The sequence below is a fragment of the Tenrec ecaudatus genome, chromosome 3 (assembly GCF_050624435.1).
Source record: "Tenrec ecaudatus isolate mTenEca1 chromosome 3, mTenEca1.hap1, whole genome shotgun sequence".
NCBI lineage: Eukaryota > Metazoa > Chordata > Mammalia > Afrosoricida > Tenrecidae > Tenrec > Tenrec ecaudatus.
The window spans coordinates 203,291,379-203,309,082 of NC_134532.1; the positions used below are offsets into that span (position 1 = coordinate 203,291,379).

Below are 17,704 nucleotides of genomic sequence, written 5' to 3' on the forward strand. Positions count from 1 at the left end.
AGCCATACCTGTTGACTTCAGAGTTTATTAAAGCTCATGGCTACTAATTGTGTAAAAAAGGTTTTATGGTTTTTGTCCCTCTGCATCAAGATTTTAAAATGGATTCTGTGACACACATATTCCTCTATCTCGTTTTGAAATTAGAGCTTTCAAGGCAAATATAATGTCTCCAGGTTTTTCGATTCTCTATGTATGTCTGTTCTTTTTAAATTCTCTACCTCTCACATAATCTTCTGGAATGTCTTAACCAAAAAAAAAAAAAAAGCCCTCTTTTGTTTCATTTGTTTTTATCAACAGAAACCAGGCAGTCCTGATTTAAGCCTCAGCAGCTTGCCATGCTGTAGAAAGCTGCGTGACGTTCCATGGTGCTTGACGGAACCATGTTTTACTCATACCTGGCAACCACATGGTTAGATCAAGCACAACAGAAAATCTCGCTCCGGAATCACTACGCCATCCACTAGGCCAAGGGGAAGACCGAGAGGAAAGATGAAGGGAAGTAGGAGAAAAGCTACAGACACTGTGGAAACGCGGCACTGCGTACAAGACATGCATCGTGCCTTCAGTGTGGTTACCACCACAGAGAGGGCATTACTACGGACGCTTCCTGGAAACACAAAGAAGAGGCGATACGGAGAGGTGCCTGGTCGTTCCTTGAGAACTGCGGCACGGGAACCCCAGCTGCCGGGCACAACATCAGGAAGGAGTGGAAGGTGAGCTACAAGGACAACAGAGGAGCTCCAAACATCGGGGGTTCTTCTCGGGAGAAGCAAAACCGGTGCAAAGGGCCAAGGCTAGAAGAAGGTAGAGGAGGACGGAGAAGCGAAAAGCCATGGCGACACTTTACTTACAGCCCAAATGGTGAATTCCTGGAAAAGGAAAGATTAGGAAGAAGAAAAGACAGACAGAGTCATCCCAACTGGGATGGACACACATATATGCAAAGTTCACAAAGCCCTCTTCTTCTGTCGCTGTGGCACTCGAGGGCAAACTACCACGCAGTGAGACTGCACGGAATTTCACAAGTGATTTGCGAAGCCCAGCAGTCTTCCAAGAAAAGCTAACGGCATAAAAAGGTGGATATTACAGATTAAGTTCCTGTGACTTCCTGTACAGGGGACCTCTGTTTGAGATAGCTTTCCTTTTGAGTATCCCCGCAATCTAGAACGCCATCTTGAAGGGCAGGGGCAGGCAGGCAGCTATGTAAAACGGACGCAGCATTAACCGCAGAGCCCCGCGAGGATGAGTGCCTTTGGAGGACTTTCAGCTGTGACTTACACACTGTGGTGTGATCTGTTTGACTTACACACAATGTCACTGAGCGGCACGGGCATCAGAATCACCTAAGCAATCTGCCATGCTACATATATAGTAGTTAGGATCCATTCCTTGAGGACCGTGATGGCTTTTATTGGGGATCTTCTGTTTGGGTTTGAGTTTTCGTCTTCACGATGAAACGAGATCCTGGCGTCCTGATGGGGAGCTGCCTTCCAGGGGACAGTGACCGAGGGTGACCCCAAGCGTGTACAGCAGGACTGCTCCTTGGGGTGTTTAAGGCTGTGATCTTTCCGATGTGTATTCCACACATCTGAGTGTGTTAGGTCTAATGGTCAAGCTTTTGACTCTTTTTTGCCGCCCAGATCCTTCAAGTAGAGGCATTCAAGTAACTACGCTTCTGGGATAGTTATACGGAGATTCTTACTTTAAGATCAAATGGCACTCAATGCAGTAAGCATCATGATAATTTTGTGAAAGGTCTCTTTGTAGGCTGGATTTTTAATAAACATTTTTGGTTAAAAGGGAGCCTGGGATCAGGTTCCTATAAATATTATTTTTAAATATATGAATTGACTAATCAGACATTGAAAATGAACTTGGCATATATAAAGGTATATATAAAATGTATTTCCCAGAGCCTTCTATTTTGGTTACCAATAAGAGGATCCAAATTCAGAATGTATGGATATAAACTATTGGTCAATTAAAATTAATTTCTACAGTAGTAATCAATGATATATAAAATGTCATGGAAAACAAAAAGTCTGGATAATTCGTGATAATTACATGCATTGTTGTAATTTTGACGATGTAAGCACTAGTAATATTCTACTGTCAACGTGGTCTGTTGTTTAAAATATGGCTTTTCAGCAGAATTAAGAGGTATTGAATAATTGGTTATAAACAATTAAATTTTTAATGATTGCTTATGAAAGCCAGTTATTCTTTGCAATGTTTTACTTCTAAAGCAACCAGCGCAAACCATGAGCAAAATATATAAAATACTTTTGATAAGTCTAACTCAAAATAAGCAATATAATAAAATCTGTTAAATGCATTAAAGTACTCAAAGTATAATCTGATCAAGATAAGCACAACAAATCTCTTTATAAAATAAGAGATCAATTCTAGAACTCTGGTGAAAAAAAATATGTGTTCACACATGAACACTGTAGAAACACATTCTTATTTTTAGTTCTTAAAGCATGTCATCATTTAAGATGATAACCAGGAGATGGTGAATGCAGTCCATCCATCACTACTAGGCATCTTTTGTGTCAAGTATTTTAAAACAGTAAGTCATGAGGCATTTTACACAGTTGGCAGGCAAGGAAAAATAAGTCAGGAAACATATGTCAAAGGGCTAGTTCTCATAGTTATCTGCCTTGATAGTTTCAATATGGAAATGGTAAAACATTGCCCATTTGATTAGTTATTTCCAAGGTGTACAGCGCCCCCGGACTTCAGATGCTCCGATGATGGGCATCGATATTTTGGGGATTTATAGTGACTGCAGAAAAATGCAACACTGTTGTCACAATTCCAAAAGGCAGCACTGCAAACAGATAAGGAAGCTACTATTTCTTTTTCTCCTGTCTTTAAAAAATAGAAGTAAAATTAAGGTGAACTGAAGAAAAAGGCATCCATTTTTAGTATTAAAAAACTACCACAAACACAGGTCCTGGTGGCAAAAAGTAATCCTGTGTGTGTAGATCTGATTTTGTGCAGAATTAGCTCTTTGACAATGGAAAGATCTGTCTTTAAAACCAGCTCTACAAGCTCTATCTTAAAAGCAGACAGAAAGATCAGATAAACAACGTAAAGAGAGAAGATGGTTTAAGTAGAAAGCCACAGGTTCAAACATTTTAGCTATTGTGATACAGTTTAGATAATGCACCGACGTGGGAGAGAGGGGAAAATGGCGTGAGTTTATTAATCTATACATTTGACACTGGAAGCGACATGCAAAGGGCAGGTGTTCAGGAAACGGCTACAGGTGATCTAGGCAGACGCAAGTCTATCTACAGCTCCGCCCTGCATTTTCAGACGCATGCATGTCAAGGTTGAGAAGCTCTACGGTAAAGGTGAAGAAAAGGTGTCTGTAGTTAGTCCTATTACCAAGCAAAACCTACCTGGAATGAAATACTGTTCTTTAGCTACATTAAAAAAAAAAAGAGGGAGAAAAAAATAGAAGATGCACCTGAATATCAGCAAGCAGAGATATGAGTTATATCAGATTAAGAATGGACTAAGTTACTGTAGATCATTAAGCAAAATAATGTTTACTCCCAGAAGTGGCTGAAGTTTAAAAATGTAGAATGAGTACTAAACACATCTAGAATCATGAGCAATAAACAGCTTTGTTTCAACATTAGCTTTTTAGTTTGAATTAAGTGCCGAATGTGAAACATGCCTGGAATCCTGAGGTAGCATTCTACCCCCAAGTCACAGACTGCAGTCTATCCTGAGCATATCGGAGAGATTAGAAAATAAATAGCAAATGTCAATGAGCTATTTATGTTTCTATTACACATGAGTACAGTGCATTTGTATTTGTCTTATTATCAATAACGGAAATAGTGTCACATTTCCTAAAGATTTCCTTTTAGAAAAATTTCTATCATTTTTACATTCTTAATCTGCATGATGAGACCATGACATTAAGCTTACACTTAAAGTTGTGGAATATATATATATATATTCTCTACTTCTAAATTGGAGGAGAGCCCATCCATGTTTCAGTTTTCTTTCGGATAAATGCAAATAACCGACTACCTTAAGTATCTCAGTAGAGAATTTCTTAGCGCACCCATGAAACTTTACATACTTGAAAAGCATTCTTGATATACTAATTATGCCCAATAAGGTGGGATCCCTGGGAATAACCAGGCACCTTTTAAACTTACTTGATAGCCTATATTATTTTTCTGCTAGACGTGCTGTTTTTAAAAAGTCTTAAACATCCCAGGGACCTAGGACCCACGTCTCTAGCTCTTTGCTTTCTTTCTTCACGCGCAGAAGGAAAGGAAGTCTGATTCTGCAATGTTAGGTCATTCAGCCGAAGGCCAGCTGCTTCGTTGGGGCTCATGTGACATCTATTCTTGAGAACACCCCTGAAATACTTAATGAAGTAAGAAGTTACCTGAGCAACGGAATTTCTTGCTTTTGATCTGGCCGATCCTTTTATTTGCCAGACGGCGGGGGCTGGTGCAGCGGGCACCACTGGTCTCTATTGGGTTGGTATGGAGGTAATCCGCCAGCCACTTGAGATGGCAGTCACAGATAAATGGGTTCTGAGCCAAGTGCCTTTCAATGATACAAAACAATTTTACAGGTGATTGGCAATGGACTCCACTTTCAAACCCAGAATGAAAACAAGCATCATCACATTGGAATCGATCCCCGAGTACGTACATAGTCTGAATGGCCCGGAGAGGTGAGAAGGTGCCCTTGGCGATGGTCTGAAGCTTGTTGTCATACAAGGAGAGGAGGTTCAAGTTGTGTAGGTCTTGAAAAGCATCTACCCGGAGGCAGTTGATCTTGTTGGCATTCAACAATCTGTTCAATAAATAGTGGTATAGTTAAAGGTTAGCATCACATTAATTCACCTTCAATAACTTGTTCCTTCTTAACAATCCTTTGCAATTGAAAAATACATTTCTTTTAGCCTGACCACTAGCATTTTGATTTGGATACTAGAGATTTAAGAGACTTAGGATTCTGTCAATGAAAACTAGCTCCATGCAGTGAGCTGTGGGTCTCAGATAGGCGGCGCTCCTAAAAAGTGCTGACCATCATTCTGCAGAAGGCAGAGAGGGAGAGCAGTGAACAAAGGTGGAGAAGATCTAAATTCTGTGGATGAAAATGTTTTAAAAGAATTCGATTCCAGAAAGCTTTAGTGCCTCGACTCTTTATGAAAAAAGAATTCTGCCTAGTTTCAAAAGAGCAGTGTGATTTCTTTAAAACCTAGGTCACCTCTTGTAACTTCTGTCGCAAAATAATGGTCCGACTCCCCGTGAGCTCCAGTGAAGTGGAAGTTTCACAAATGGTCACAGTGGGCTTGGGGAGGTCTGGCCCCCAAGCCATAAAACACTTAACAACTCACCAACTAACTGCCAATGAGTCTGTCTAGCTTATAGCAACCACATGGGTATTGATGATTTGGAAGGCCTTATATGGCCGGAAAAATCATTAATTCCAATGAATATCACAGATGTCACTAAGAAGAAGCCAGTATATTAAAACAAAACAAGCAACATTTTAAAAATGCACTGCCGTTGAGTGGATGCCAACTCACAGCAGCCCAGTAGGATGTGGTAACACTGTCCCAGTGGGTTTCCAAAACTGTAAGTCTTTACAGGAGTAGAAAGCCCTACCTTTATCCCAAGGAGAAGCTGGTGGATACAAACTGCCGACCTTGCAGTTAGCAACCCTTGTGTAACCACTATGCCACCAGGGCTCCACAGAGCCATCACATTAGGGATCCATTAAATGTCTGACCAGTAAGGCCAGAGAATGATGTTATAAATATCCAAATGGCCATTTGCAGAAAAAGGTTCGCCACCCCTGCTCTCTAGGATCCTCAGGCCACCAACTGAACATGAAATCCTAATTGCTTTTCACACCTGCCAGCTCTGTTCTCCTTCTTGGAATCTGCTCACCTCGTACCCTGTCGATGCAGTCTCCCCTAGTCAATGGCTGATTGTTCCCAATAGGGCTTTCTTCCTAGTCTATCTTAGTTTGGAAGCTCCAGTAAAACTTGTGGATGGTGGCTAGCATGAGGCGTCGTGGCTGAGAATTGAACCCAATTTGCCCACAAGGCAGTTGAGAAGTCTACTGCTGAACCAGGAAGGCCCCGATGCCTCACTCACTGCCGCTGAGCTGATTTCAACTCCTAGCAACCCCATCGGGCAGGGTTCCTGCCCCTGGGGGTTTCTGAGAAAGTAACTCTTTCTGGAAAGCAGCTCTGTGCTGCTGGTGATTCTCATCATCCCATGAAGTAAACGCAGGTCCTGATGTTACTACCACCCCTGACAGCATGGCTGTGTGAAACCCTGTGCATCTGGGATGCAAGTAGAGATCTGGACAGTGGGAACAGCTTCAGGTGTGATTGATAGGGCATTATTATACACATGTTGACCATGGTAATTTAAGAAAGATCTGTGTTAGCAAAATGTGTCAGATTAGTAGTCATATGTATAAAATAAAAGATGTAAATGCCAGCCAGCAATAAATGAAATTAATTTCAAAGAATTTAATTTGATAAATGAATGAAAATGATTAAATTAACACAAAAATAAAGTTCTAACCTACAACACTTTTAGGAAGCTCCTTGGGAGAAGGCATTGCATCCTATTCAGCATGGCATACACAGCTGCTAGGCCAGTGTCTAACCCAAATGCAGTGAGTGCTAAGTGTTTAGTGAGCTCAGCAGGTTGTGATGACCTACCTATAAGGGTATTGGCTCTTAGTATTTTATTTTTTTCAAATTGAAGTTACACATGGACAGTTATTAAAACCCCTGGCTGGTGTCAACATTTATTCTAATCAATATGTATAGTCCATATTACTTTGTAGATCAATGTATAGTAGCTGTGTCCTAAACAAAACAACCCAAACTCACTACTCACTATGACTCGTCGTGACCCTACATAGGATTCAGAGACTGTTAATATTTACAAGAACAGAAAACTTCATCTTTCTCCCATAATGTGGCTGATGGGTTTGAGCCACTGACCTTGAGTGTCCTTATTTTCCAAGCATCTTTAAAGATACCATGGGAGGGGGGATTTAGCATTTAATCACTCACTATGGTAATTTGAGACCAACTGCTGTGTTATGGCTTGCTGCCCACCCTCCCTGGGCTGGGCTGTTATATTGGTTTTGTCAGGTTTCAGGACCTTTGGCAATGGCTGGAGAGCGTACCCTCATTTTGTTCTCCTCTGTAACTACTGTTGAATAAGAACAGAGGAGTTTCACAAAAGATGAGAATGTAATTGTCATTGAAAGCATACATTCATTAGAGGGTAGAGAGGAAGGTTTTAGAGCAGCTCCAGAGTGTTGCATCTCCCAGTAAATAACCATCATCCACGCTAACACTGTTGGGCTATTACCTTCCATTTCATTCAAATATATCCTTTTCGTTGAACTTTTCTGACACCTCTATGAACATACAGCATGGAAGCCTGACTAAAATGGAATATTTAGGTTCAATGGATCAGAAACAAATACTTACAGAAGCTGCAAGGAGAACAGGCCTTCAAATAAGCTTTTGGGGAGTTCTGTGATTTTATTTCCATAGAGGACACTGGGGGAAAAAGTTTTCAATTAAAAAACGTATATGTCAGAAGCCACATCAGCATAATAATTTCATTTAACACACATGTATTCAGGCACGTGATAGGCTAGTAGGCAGTGGGTTTATTATTGAAGTGAATAATTTCACTTCAATTTACAAATATTCTTCCTGATTAGAGAGCATAAAAGACAAAGGAACTCAAACTCAATGCTGTGGCGTCCATTCCGACCCAAGGCGAACCTATGGGACAGGGTAGAACCGGCCCGCTGGATTTCCAAAACTGTAACCCTTCATGGGAACAGACAGTCTGGTTGTTTCGAACTACTGACTTCCTGGCTAGCAGCCAACCAAGCAACCACTACATCACCAGGGCTATAGGCATGCTTATAAGAAACCTGGGAAACATAGAGGAACAAATAAAATGAGTATCGTTCCCAATCATGTCTTCCTTCACCGAAGTGCTATGGAGTTGCCAGAGTCCTCTGTGTACACATGCACAATCACACGCAAAGTTCCCACGGGCCACACACACTCTACATGAGACCTGCAGCAGTAACTTCAGAGTCTACGGCTTAGTCCGGGACAACTCGCGGCTTTCTCAGAGAAGGGTCGCATTTTTATCCTCCTCATGCAATGCGAATGCTCAATAAATATGGGAGATGTGAGGGTGATGGCCATAATATGAACGTACACATTTCGAAACCTATGTCCCTGAAAGGATGGAAAAGAGGAATACGTTTTTATGGTTCCAATCTCTGATGTCCTACAATGTTAGTTGAGGGCAAAACGCATGTCTGCTGTGGAGTGAATTGTGTCCTCCTGTAGACAATGTTCTAATAATTCGCAACACTTAAACCCGTGAAGGTCAGCCTACCTGGCAGTAAGACTTTCTGTGTTATTTTAAAGATGCCATATCCATACAGGGAATCCAGCCAATGGTCTTTGAGATCAGGCACAGATAAGGAAGCACAGAGGAAGAAAGGCTGATGCCCAAAGGAGATAACCAAGCAACAGAGGAAGAGCAGGTAAAGAAAGTCCCTTTGTTGCAGGCAGGGAGCGACAGCATTTCACTGGAGGGAGCACCCTGAATCCAACCTCTATCCCATGAATGGCAAGGAAATTCATTTCTGTGTGTTGAACCCGCCTACATGTGGCATTTACAGTTATGTGCTGGCGGCGGCGGCGGCTATGTTCCTACTCCAGTTCTGCACCCTGCTCCCCATGGTTACGTCCGAGCTCAGTCTCCTGCCCACTGAGACAATCCATGGCGGGGGAGCGTCTTCCTCTTCTTTGCTGGCCCTCTGCTTTACCAAGCACAATGTCCTTCTCTGCAGCCTGAGCCTGATCATCATTTGTCAAAAGTACAAGAGACAGCATTTTGCCACCCTCCCCTTGAGGGAACACTCTGACTGTTTCCAAGACAATTATTTTTCATTCTTTTGGCGTTTCTTGGTATGATGCAATGTTCTTTGCAGACACCATAGTTCACATGTATCAATCCTTTGCTATTCTTTATTCACTGTCCACCTTTCACATGCACGTAAGATGGCTGAAAATAGCAGCATGGGTCAGGAGCACCATTGTCTTCAAAGTGACATCCTTGCTCTTCGCCACTTTAAAGGGATCTCACTCACACAACGTCCCCAATGCAATGTCCTTTGATTTCTCGACTGCTATTGCTCTGGACGTGTGACTGTGGATTCAAGTAGAGTGAACATCTTTGGGAACTCGAATAATAGATTATCATGATTATGCTAATTGGTCTATTTATGAGGATTTTAAAAAGGTTGCGAGTAATCTATGCTGAAGACTTCAATTTTTTATTTAATTATTACAGTAAATTATTCAACTGTTGTTTGCTTTCAGAAAATAAGGTGGTATCATCTGCATATTGCAGATTGTTAATAAGCCTTCATTGAGCCATGGTGCTGTGTTCTTCACATCATACTGCGCCTTGGATTATGTGCTCAGCATTCAGTCTGAAAGTACCGTGGGAACAAGCAAATGAGTCTTGGAAGAAGTTCCCCCAGAGTGCTCCTTAGAGGCAAGGGTGGCAAGACTTCGCCTTACATAAGTTCAGGCAGGCTGTCAGGAGAGACCAGTCCCTGGAGAAGGACCTCATGTTTGGCAAGGTGCAGGAGCAGTGAAAAAGAAGAAGGTCCTCCCAGAGGTGGCTTGACACGGTGAATACCACCATGGGATCAAGCACAGAAGTCGTGAGGGTGGCGCGGGGCCGGGCAGTGTTCCCTTCTATTGAGCATAGGGTAGCTATGGGTTGGAACAAACTCAATGGCATCTAAGAATGACAACAAAAAAATCAGTCTGAATTAGTATGGTGACACATTAGCGAAGGGATGGAAACCTATATCGATTTTAAACCATACACACAGAGTGTTGCTTTGTTCAAAGGGCTGTGTACTGGTCTCTGAACAGGTTTCCCATGAGCACTAACAGTGGTTGCTGGGTACATTTGAATAACAGTCATATTAACTGGTCTTCTTTTTAAGTGCCTGGCTATTATCACATCACTGGCAGTGTTATACTTCATGGTTGACCTTGAAATGCTCTTTTTGACAATGAATGCTCTCTAATCTGTCCTTCCCAGCATAGGAGAACATACAATTGTCCTATTCAAAAGCTGAGAACAGTTCATTTCAGCTCAGGAATGCCTAGGGCATCAATTTTCAAGTGTCCCCATTTTTTTATGACACCTTCAGATCATTGCAACAGATATTTCCCATTTTGAGTCATGCACATCACAAATGGAGTTCCTCCCATCTTGACTTCATCTATTAAGGTGGATTTTACCAGGAGGACGCAGCCTTTCCATTGTTGTACTATGAGTCTTCCAACTTAAGCAGCTCATCTTCTGGCACGATATCAGACAAATTTCCTCTGCCAACCACCTGGTATTATTGGCTAATTATTTTCTCATGTAGATTACCAGGTCCTTCTTCTGAGTGTGTCTTTGTCTGGAAACTCCACTGAAACCTGGATCACTAGGGACAGCCCTGCTGGAATTTGAAATACCAGAGGCAGACCTTCCAGAATGATAGCAAGGCACAAATCACCAGAGTAAAACAAGCTGACAGAGGAGCAGTGAACCAAAGATTGTCAAGGTTATTGTTGGACGCCATTGAGTTGTTCTGACTTATAAGGGTCATATGTACGACAGAATGAAGCGCTGCTTGATCCTGCACCATCTTCACAATTGTTCTTATGTTTGAGCCCATTGTTGCAGCCACTCTGTCCATCCATCTTGTTGAAGGGATTCCTCTTTTTCACCGCTCCTCTACTTTACCAACCATGATGACCCTTTTGCATGGAGTGGCATTTCCTGATGACATGTCCAAAGTACATGAGACAAAGTCTTTCCATCCTTGCCTCTAAGGGACATTCTGGCTGTACTTCCCAGGCATACTTTTGGAAATCCATGATACTTTCAATATCCCTTGCCAACATCATAATTAAAATGCAACCAGTCTTCTTCAGTCTTACTTATTCATGTCCACGCACATGTGGGGATGGAAAGACCATGGCTTGGGTCAGGTGTACCTTAATCTTCAAAGTAACTTCCTTGCTTTTCGACACTTTAAAGAGGTCTTGTGAAGGAGATTTACCCAATACAATTGCATCGTCTGATCTCTTGACTGCTGCTTCCATAAGGTTTGATTGTGTGGATCCAAGCAAGACACAATCCTTGGCAATGTCAATCTTTCCTCTGGGTATCATGATGTCACCTATTGGCTCAATTGTGAGAATTTTATTCTTTATAGTGACTCATATTCCATATTGAAAACTGAACTCCTTAATATTCCTCAGCAAGGATTTCAAGTCCTCCTCATTTTCAGCAAGCAAGGTCAGATTGTAAGTATGGTTATATAAGTAGAACGTTAGTAAATCTATCTTCAAAAGTTTAATGTGAGAAAAGACTGAGATGCACAAAAATATTTTATAGACAAATAACAATATTACATAATGTATACAGTGAAAAGCCAAATTCAAACAAAATGTTCATAACAGAGAATGATTTTAACTATGTTTCCCTGAAAATCTGCCGTAGTGATATGTAAGTATTCACGACAAAACAAAAATTAAAAAGCAAAATGACAAGAAGTACATTTGGTGCGATTTGACTTTTGAAAAATGTATCTATCTATACAGAGAGAGTACATGTAGAAAATATCTCAACGACAGTTGATATGCCATCCAGAAGTGATTTTAAATTTCCTTTTAAACTCTTTTTGAAACTGAACATATATGATTTTCAAAGTCAGAATTGATTTTTTTTGTCAAATTAAAAAGTAGATATCATGATATATAAAGAAACAAGCCGAACACATAAACTTTTGGAAACCAGATCAGGTCAAGCATGCATCATAAAAAAAAGAAACAAGCTGAAGTAAAAATCTAAATAATTAATGTTAGGCAGCAGTACATGGATTTTGCTTGAAATGAATGTTAAAATAGTGAATAAGAGGACAGAAACAATCCTTTTTCCGCTTCAAGTGTCAGAGAGACATGGATTATATCATGAATCATGAAGACAATTCTCAAGTGAACACTAAATCTGAGTTCAATACAATGCAAAATATATTCCATTTGTCTGGATTATATTAGTAAAGCTATATAGTATAGCATAAAATTCTACATGTGTTTTGTATATATGTGTGTGATATATATCACATATATATCATATATATATATCACACATATAAAACACATGTGGAATTTTATGCTATACTATAGAGCTTTACTAATACTATATATATATATACTAAAGTTAAGGTAAGGAGCATCAAATCAATTTTTGAAATAACAAAACAAAAGATAAATCCATACCACCAGGGTTAATTGGTAAAGCATTCAGAATGGAAAATGCAAGAATAAATAGATGTCTAAGGTGAAGGATAAGAAAAGAGAGGTCATTAGGAGATTCAAATGAGTATTAACAAAGAAATAATGAAGGAAAGCAAGATGGCACCAACTCAAGAGGTTCAATACTCTTTCATTAATTAATTCATTAATATGTATCTTGTTCAATTACAAGCCACAGAATTTGATAGACCTTAAACTTCTTTTTCAATGAAGTTGGAATTAAGATTTGTTATGTAATTTTCCCATATTCCATACATGTATGGGACTGGGAGACGATCTATCTATCTTTCTATCCCAAAATAGAAATTTGAAAAACTTCCTGAGTTTTGTTTATTTGAGGTCACTGTGAGCTAGAACGGTGCGAGGATGTGTGTCAGTCTTGGGAGCCTCCAGTGAGAATGAAGATGTGACATTGTGGTACATTATTCCTTGGGGACTTTTGCTTCAGGGTTTACTCAAATAAGCAGAGGAGGCAAACTGAGTTGGAGGAGGGCCACTTCTATAGTGATGGCATTTTTATTTTCCAGCAAATGATTCTGTGCTCTTGAAAAGGATGTGACAAAATTAGAAATTTAATGTGAATATGACAGGATGGATGCATTAAAAAAGTGGGAAATTAAAAACAAGGTAGAAACGGTATGTGTTTATGAGGAGTCTTCATAAAGGTCATTGCATATAATGTCTATATTTTATATATTTTGATGTTTATCCACTAAAGTAGACATCACTGAATTGTTAAAACATTTCTGAGTAAGCTACAGTTTGAGCCACTAAAAAAAGATATCAATTTGAAAGAGCTCTCATCAGAGTGATATAAACTCTGCTCAGATTGCAGCAGGAACAAATATTACATTTACGATGACTCTTGAATGGAAGAAGGAGCCCTCGTGGTGCCGTGGGCTCCACAAGCTGCTAAATGCCCAGCAGCAGTCTGACCTCAAGAGCAACTTCACTCTTTCTTGCTAGGGTCACTGTGAGTCAGCATCAGCTCAAGGGCGAGAGGTTTGGCTTGGTTCTCGATGGGAGAATGGGGAAATCGGTAATGCTCTACCAGCAGTTAACAGAACAATGCCCTACGGACAACAGCAGTTTGTAAGAGACAGCTCCTTGTAAGAAGGAATGAGGAGATGCTGAAGACAGAGTCTGCAGTAGCAGACCATCCTCACCAATGTGTTAGAAAACAAGTCACCTCCTGGGTACCTTAACTGAGGAGGACCAAGGATTAGCAACAGAACCAGTACCATGACTATTTCAATGGGCCAATGCTTGTACTCATGTCAGCTACAGACAAGACCAAAGCTTTCAGCTGAAATTTCAAACAAGGGCGACCAAGATCCTGAACCATTTCCTTGAAAGAAGTATGCTAGGGGATGCAGCATGCTTTTGCCAGTATGATCCCGAAGGCAGAGCACCATCGGGGCGGTGGCTACCGATAGATGGAAGCGATCCAGTGAAGGCCAAAGCAGACAGCTGAAGAGCAAAGGTCAGGACAGCAGTTTGGTTTCTTTGGATGCTCATGGTATTGCAGCCTTCCATGTGGATCACAACTCAGTGTAAACAAGAGCAAAGTTCTCATACACCGGCCAGTGGATATAGCGGCCTGATCAATGCAGGGAGGATTGAAGGTGTCCAGGATGTCATCTTGCTTGAGTCCACAATCTATGCTCATAGAAGCAGCAGTCAAAAGGTCAAACAATGTGATGGCATTGAATAAATCTGCCAGGAGGTTACTTTGAGGAGAGGGCTAAGGTGGATCTGACCCAAACCACGGGAGAACAGTACTTGGCTCGTCAAACACAATTCATTCAAGTCATGTCTGAACACCGATAAGTTCATACTGAACATATTCCTTTTCCCACAGGAAATAATGGAGACCAACGAACTAGTTCTGAGGCCTCCAAGTTATACTTAAAAATGTCCTTTTTTCCAGGACTTTAACACAAAGTTAATAGTCCTTGGCTCTGGAAAAATCCCCTCAAACATCTGAACACAATAGATTGAGTACATTAAATATCAAAACACAATACAGGAAATAAAATAAGTAAGTAACAGGATGAATAAAATTAGCTTATTTTATACAAATAAGTGCCAAAAAAGGCACAAGAGGGATCGTTTTAACACACTAACAAAAGCACTATGTAGTGTCGGGGCTAGAGAGTGCTTCAACTGAAGTGTCACCCCTGTGGGTCCTCAGTGTGTCTCACTTTCAGCCTGCCAGGTCTTTTTCAAGTTGGGATTTTGGTTGGACTATTGAGCAAAGGTACTAACACTGAGAAGATTTTTTTTGGAATTTTACTTTTCAAGTAGTGGAAAGGTTAAGCTTGCAGTTGTTTGACAACCAGGGTATCGCTGTTCTCCATTGCCTCATATGTATGTGAAAGTTGTACATCGAGTAAGGAAGACTGAAGAATTGTGGCACTTGAATGATGGTACTGGTGAAGAATACTGAAAGAACCATAGATTGCCCAAAGAACAAAGAAACATATATTGCAAAAAGGAAGGCCAGATGCTCCTCAGTGGCAAGGATGGAGAGACTTCATCTCGTCATACTTTGTACATGTCAATAGAGACTGTTCCTGGAGAAAGACCTCGTGTTTGGTAAAGTATCAGGACCGTGGAAAAGAGAAAGGCCCTTAACAGTAGAAGACGGGTATTGTGGTACTGCAGTGCACTCCAACATAGGGATGATTGTGGGGCTGGCCCAGGACTGGGAGGTGTTTCATACTATTGTACATAGGCTCTCTACTAGTCAGAAATGACTCAATCACACTGAACAATAACAACAATATGGTATTTTGCTTGTTGACTTTCTGGTGGACCAAGGGATGATAACAGGTTCTCATTAGGAGGTGCATGGATGAAGCTAGTCTACACTTTAGCAGGTACACATGGGAAAGCTCCATCAGAGAGTTTTTCTCCCCCACCACAGTGCCCTTGCTCATTCTGCCCATCAAACAGGAACAATTTTGGAAGAGTTTCAATGGAAAATCATTAGACATCACCTTATGACCTTGAAGGAGTCCTTCGGATTTCTTTTTGCTCCTAATCTTAAAAAAAAATTGCAAGACACTCCCTTTCCTTCACTCAGCAATGGATTAAGGACTACATTGACATGTTGAGTTCCCAGGGTCCTTTGCTCATTAGGGATGGGTAGATGACTATTACCATCACTTATAGCAGATTCTGACCTAGGGTTACCCATGTTAAGGAATAAGATTTTTATTTTTTATTTTTATCTTTGTATTCCATTTTCTCCTGAGCTTTCTGAAGTCCCCCTAGGTTATTATTAGTGTTTAGATTGTGCTCACTGCACGATGAAACGAACGCTTGCTCAATATGATGGAAAAGAGATTTTGCCACAAAGCGGTACAATGATATAAAGACAAGGGTGGGGTCAAAGTAGAAGTAAGGTAAAGCTATTTTGAGGCATCAAAATCCCAAGACAAATACAAACAAGTGATAAGATAGTCAAGAACAGAATGGTGCCCAAAGCAACAACAACAACAACAAACCCCAGGGGTGGTGACGGGAGAGATGCATCATTGTATAAAAATATGAAGTACATGCAGGCCAATGGAGATTCAGAAGAAGGGGATAAAATGGTAAAATGAATCGGCAGTTGAAGAAGAATCGAGCTAAAAGGAAATAAAGACATGGATGGTTTGGATAATAACCTCTAAATAACAAACATGACCCATCAAGTAGTTCCTACAGAGTTTCCTTACAACTCCAACTGTTAATAAGTCAACTCCAGCTTCTCCCTGCTGGTCCGATGGTTACTGACTCCGCTGCAAACCTAAAGGTCAGCTGCTGGAATCACCATCTATGCAGCAGGGGGAATGTGGCAGTCTGCTTCTGTTGAGCTTTCCCATCTTGGAAGCTCTATGGGGCAGATCCACTCTGCCGTACAGGGTGAGTACATGTCAGCTGTGGCTTCCTTACTCATAACTGACATGCAGCATACCTAATTAAGTGCACACTTACGCTGATACCACCCCCGGCCACTAACTTGGTTTCCACTCACAGCAACACTATAGGGAAGGATAGATCTGCTCTTCAAGGTTCTGAGAGAGTAAATCTTTGCAGAAGGTGCCCTCATTTTTCTCCAGTGGAGCAAATGTTGGGTTTGAACCGCCTACCTCATGGTTAGCCATCCAACTCTTAGCCCACAGAACCAATAGTCCAACTCCCTGTCATTGAGTGTTGATGCTGACTCATAGAGACTCTGGGAGAGGGTAGAGCTGCTCTTCTGAGTTTCTGAGACTGTCACTAATTAAAGGTCCCACCTTTCCCCTGAAGAATCCCATGTAGAAAAGGAATGTCGGGAAACTGATTGAGGTAGCAAATGTGCAATTCTGCTGGGTGTGACTGAACTCTGAAATGACATGATATATGTATTAATTTCCAATTAATCATTTTTAAAAAGCCCTTTACTCCTTTGGAACATTTGCTTGTCTGAGAAGACAGTTCAGTAGCTGCCATTAGAAGGAAAGGCAGGAACACAAAACCCAGTTCCATTCTGATGAGTTTCAATCTCAGGAAAGTAGGAGAGAGTAGCCACTGGTGGCCAACCTTTGAAATTTCTGGCCTGGCTGAAAAGGCCCAAAATAGTACTTTCAATGGAGAGGGGAAAAAAATAATCAAACGAACATCCCAAATAAAAATGCAGTAAGATGACCACGATGAAAAGAAAGAGTCTGCTATCAAAAAGAAAAATGTCTGGGGGAGCTCATAGCTCATCATGAAAAGAACAAATATTTAAGCATGGGACACTGAGCACCCTTTGGGAGAGTATAGTGTATATGAAGCAGTACAGAGAGAAAACAGAGATGCTATATTTTCATGAGATATTTCTGTTAAAATACAAAGTAATGAGCAGGAGAAGTGGCTCAGCTCAAGACAAGACTGTAAGAAGTGGGCTGATAGCAACCCAGCCTTTCCCTGCCAACCCCCTTTAATTACATCGTGTGTGTGGAATTTTGGAGGTAATTTAGGAGAGGAAATGAGAGTAGGTAAACTAGTTTGTAAGTGAGAAATAGAAGTGGGAAAAAATTATCGAGGTCTTTGGGCAGAACAATCCTCAGGGATAATGAAAATCCAGACACATATATATTGATGAAGAGCAGGAGAATAATTTGCCCAACTGACATCGATTGCCACATGCAGCGCTTTCACTCTGCACTAACAATGCCGGAGGAGGGTGCAGTTAGCCCCATTTTAGAGAAAAGACAACTGAGGCGCAGGGAAAAA

At 41.0% G+C, this 17,704-nt stretch overlaps 1 protein-coding gene across 1 annotated transcript in view; it reads right to left on the reverse strand.

Annotated features, from left to right (window-relative positions):
* Positions 1 to 17,704, reverse strand: part of SLIT2 (slit guidance ligand 2) — a 404,634-nt gene that overhangs the window by 97,211 nt on the left and 289,719 nt on the right. Inside the window, exons 12-15 of the mRNA XM_075544484.1 lie at positions 7,514 to 7,585; positions 4,693 to 4,836; positions 4,421 to 4,584; positions 3,411 to 3,434 (exon numbers count right to left, since the gene is read on the reverse strand). Of these exons, the coding sequence (XP_075400599.1) occupies positions 3,411 to 3,434; positions 4,421 to 4,584; positions 4,693 to 4,836; positions 7,514 to 7,585 (404 nt within the window). The remainder of the gene's footprint in view (positions 1 to 3,410; positions 3,435 to 4,420; positions 4,585 to 4,692; positions 4,837 to 7,513; positions 7,586 to 17,704) is intronic.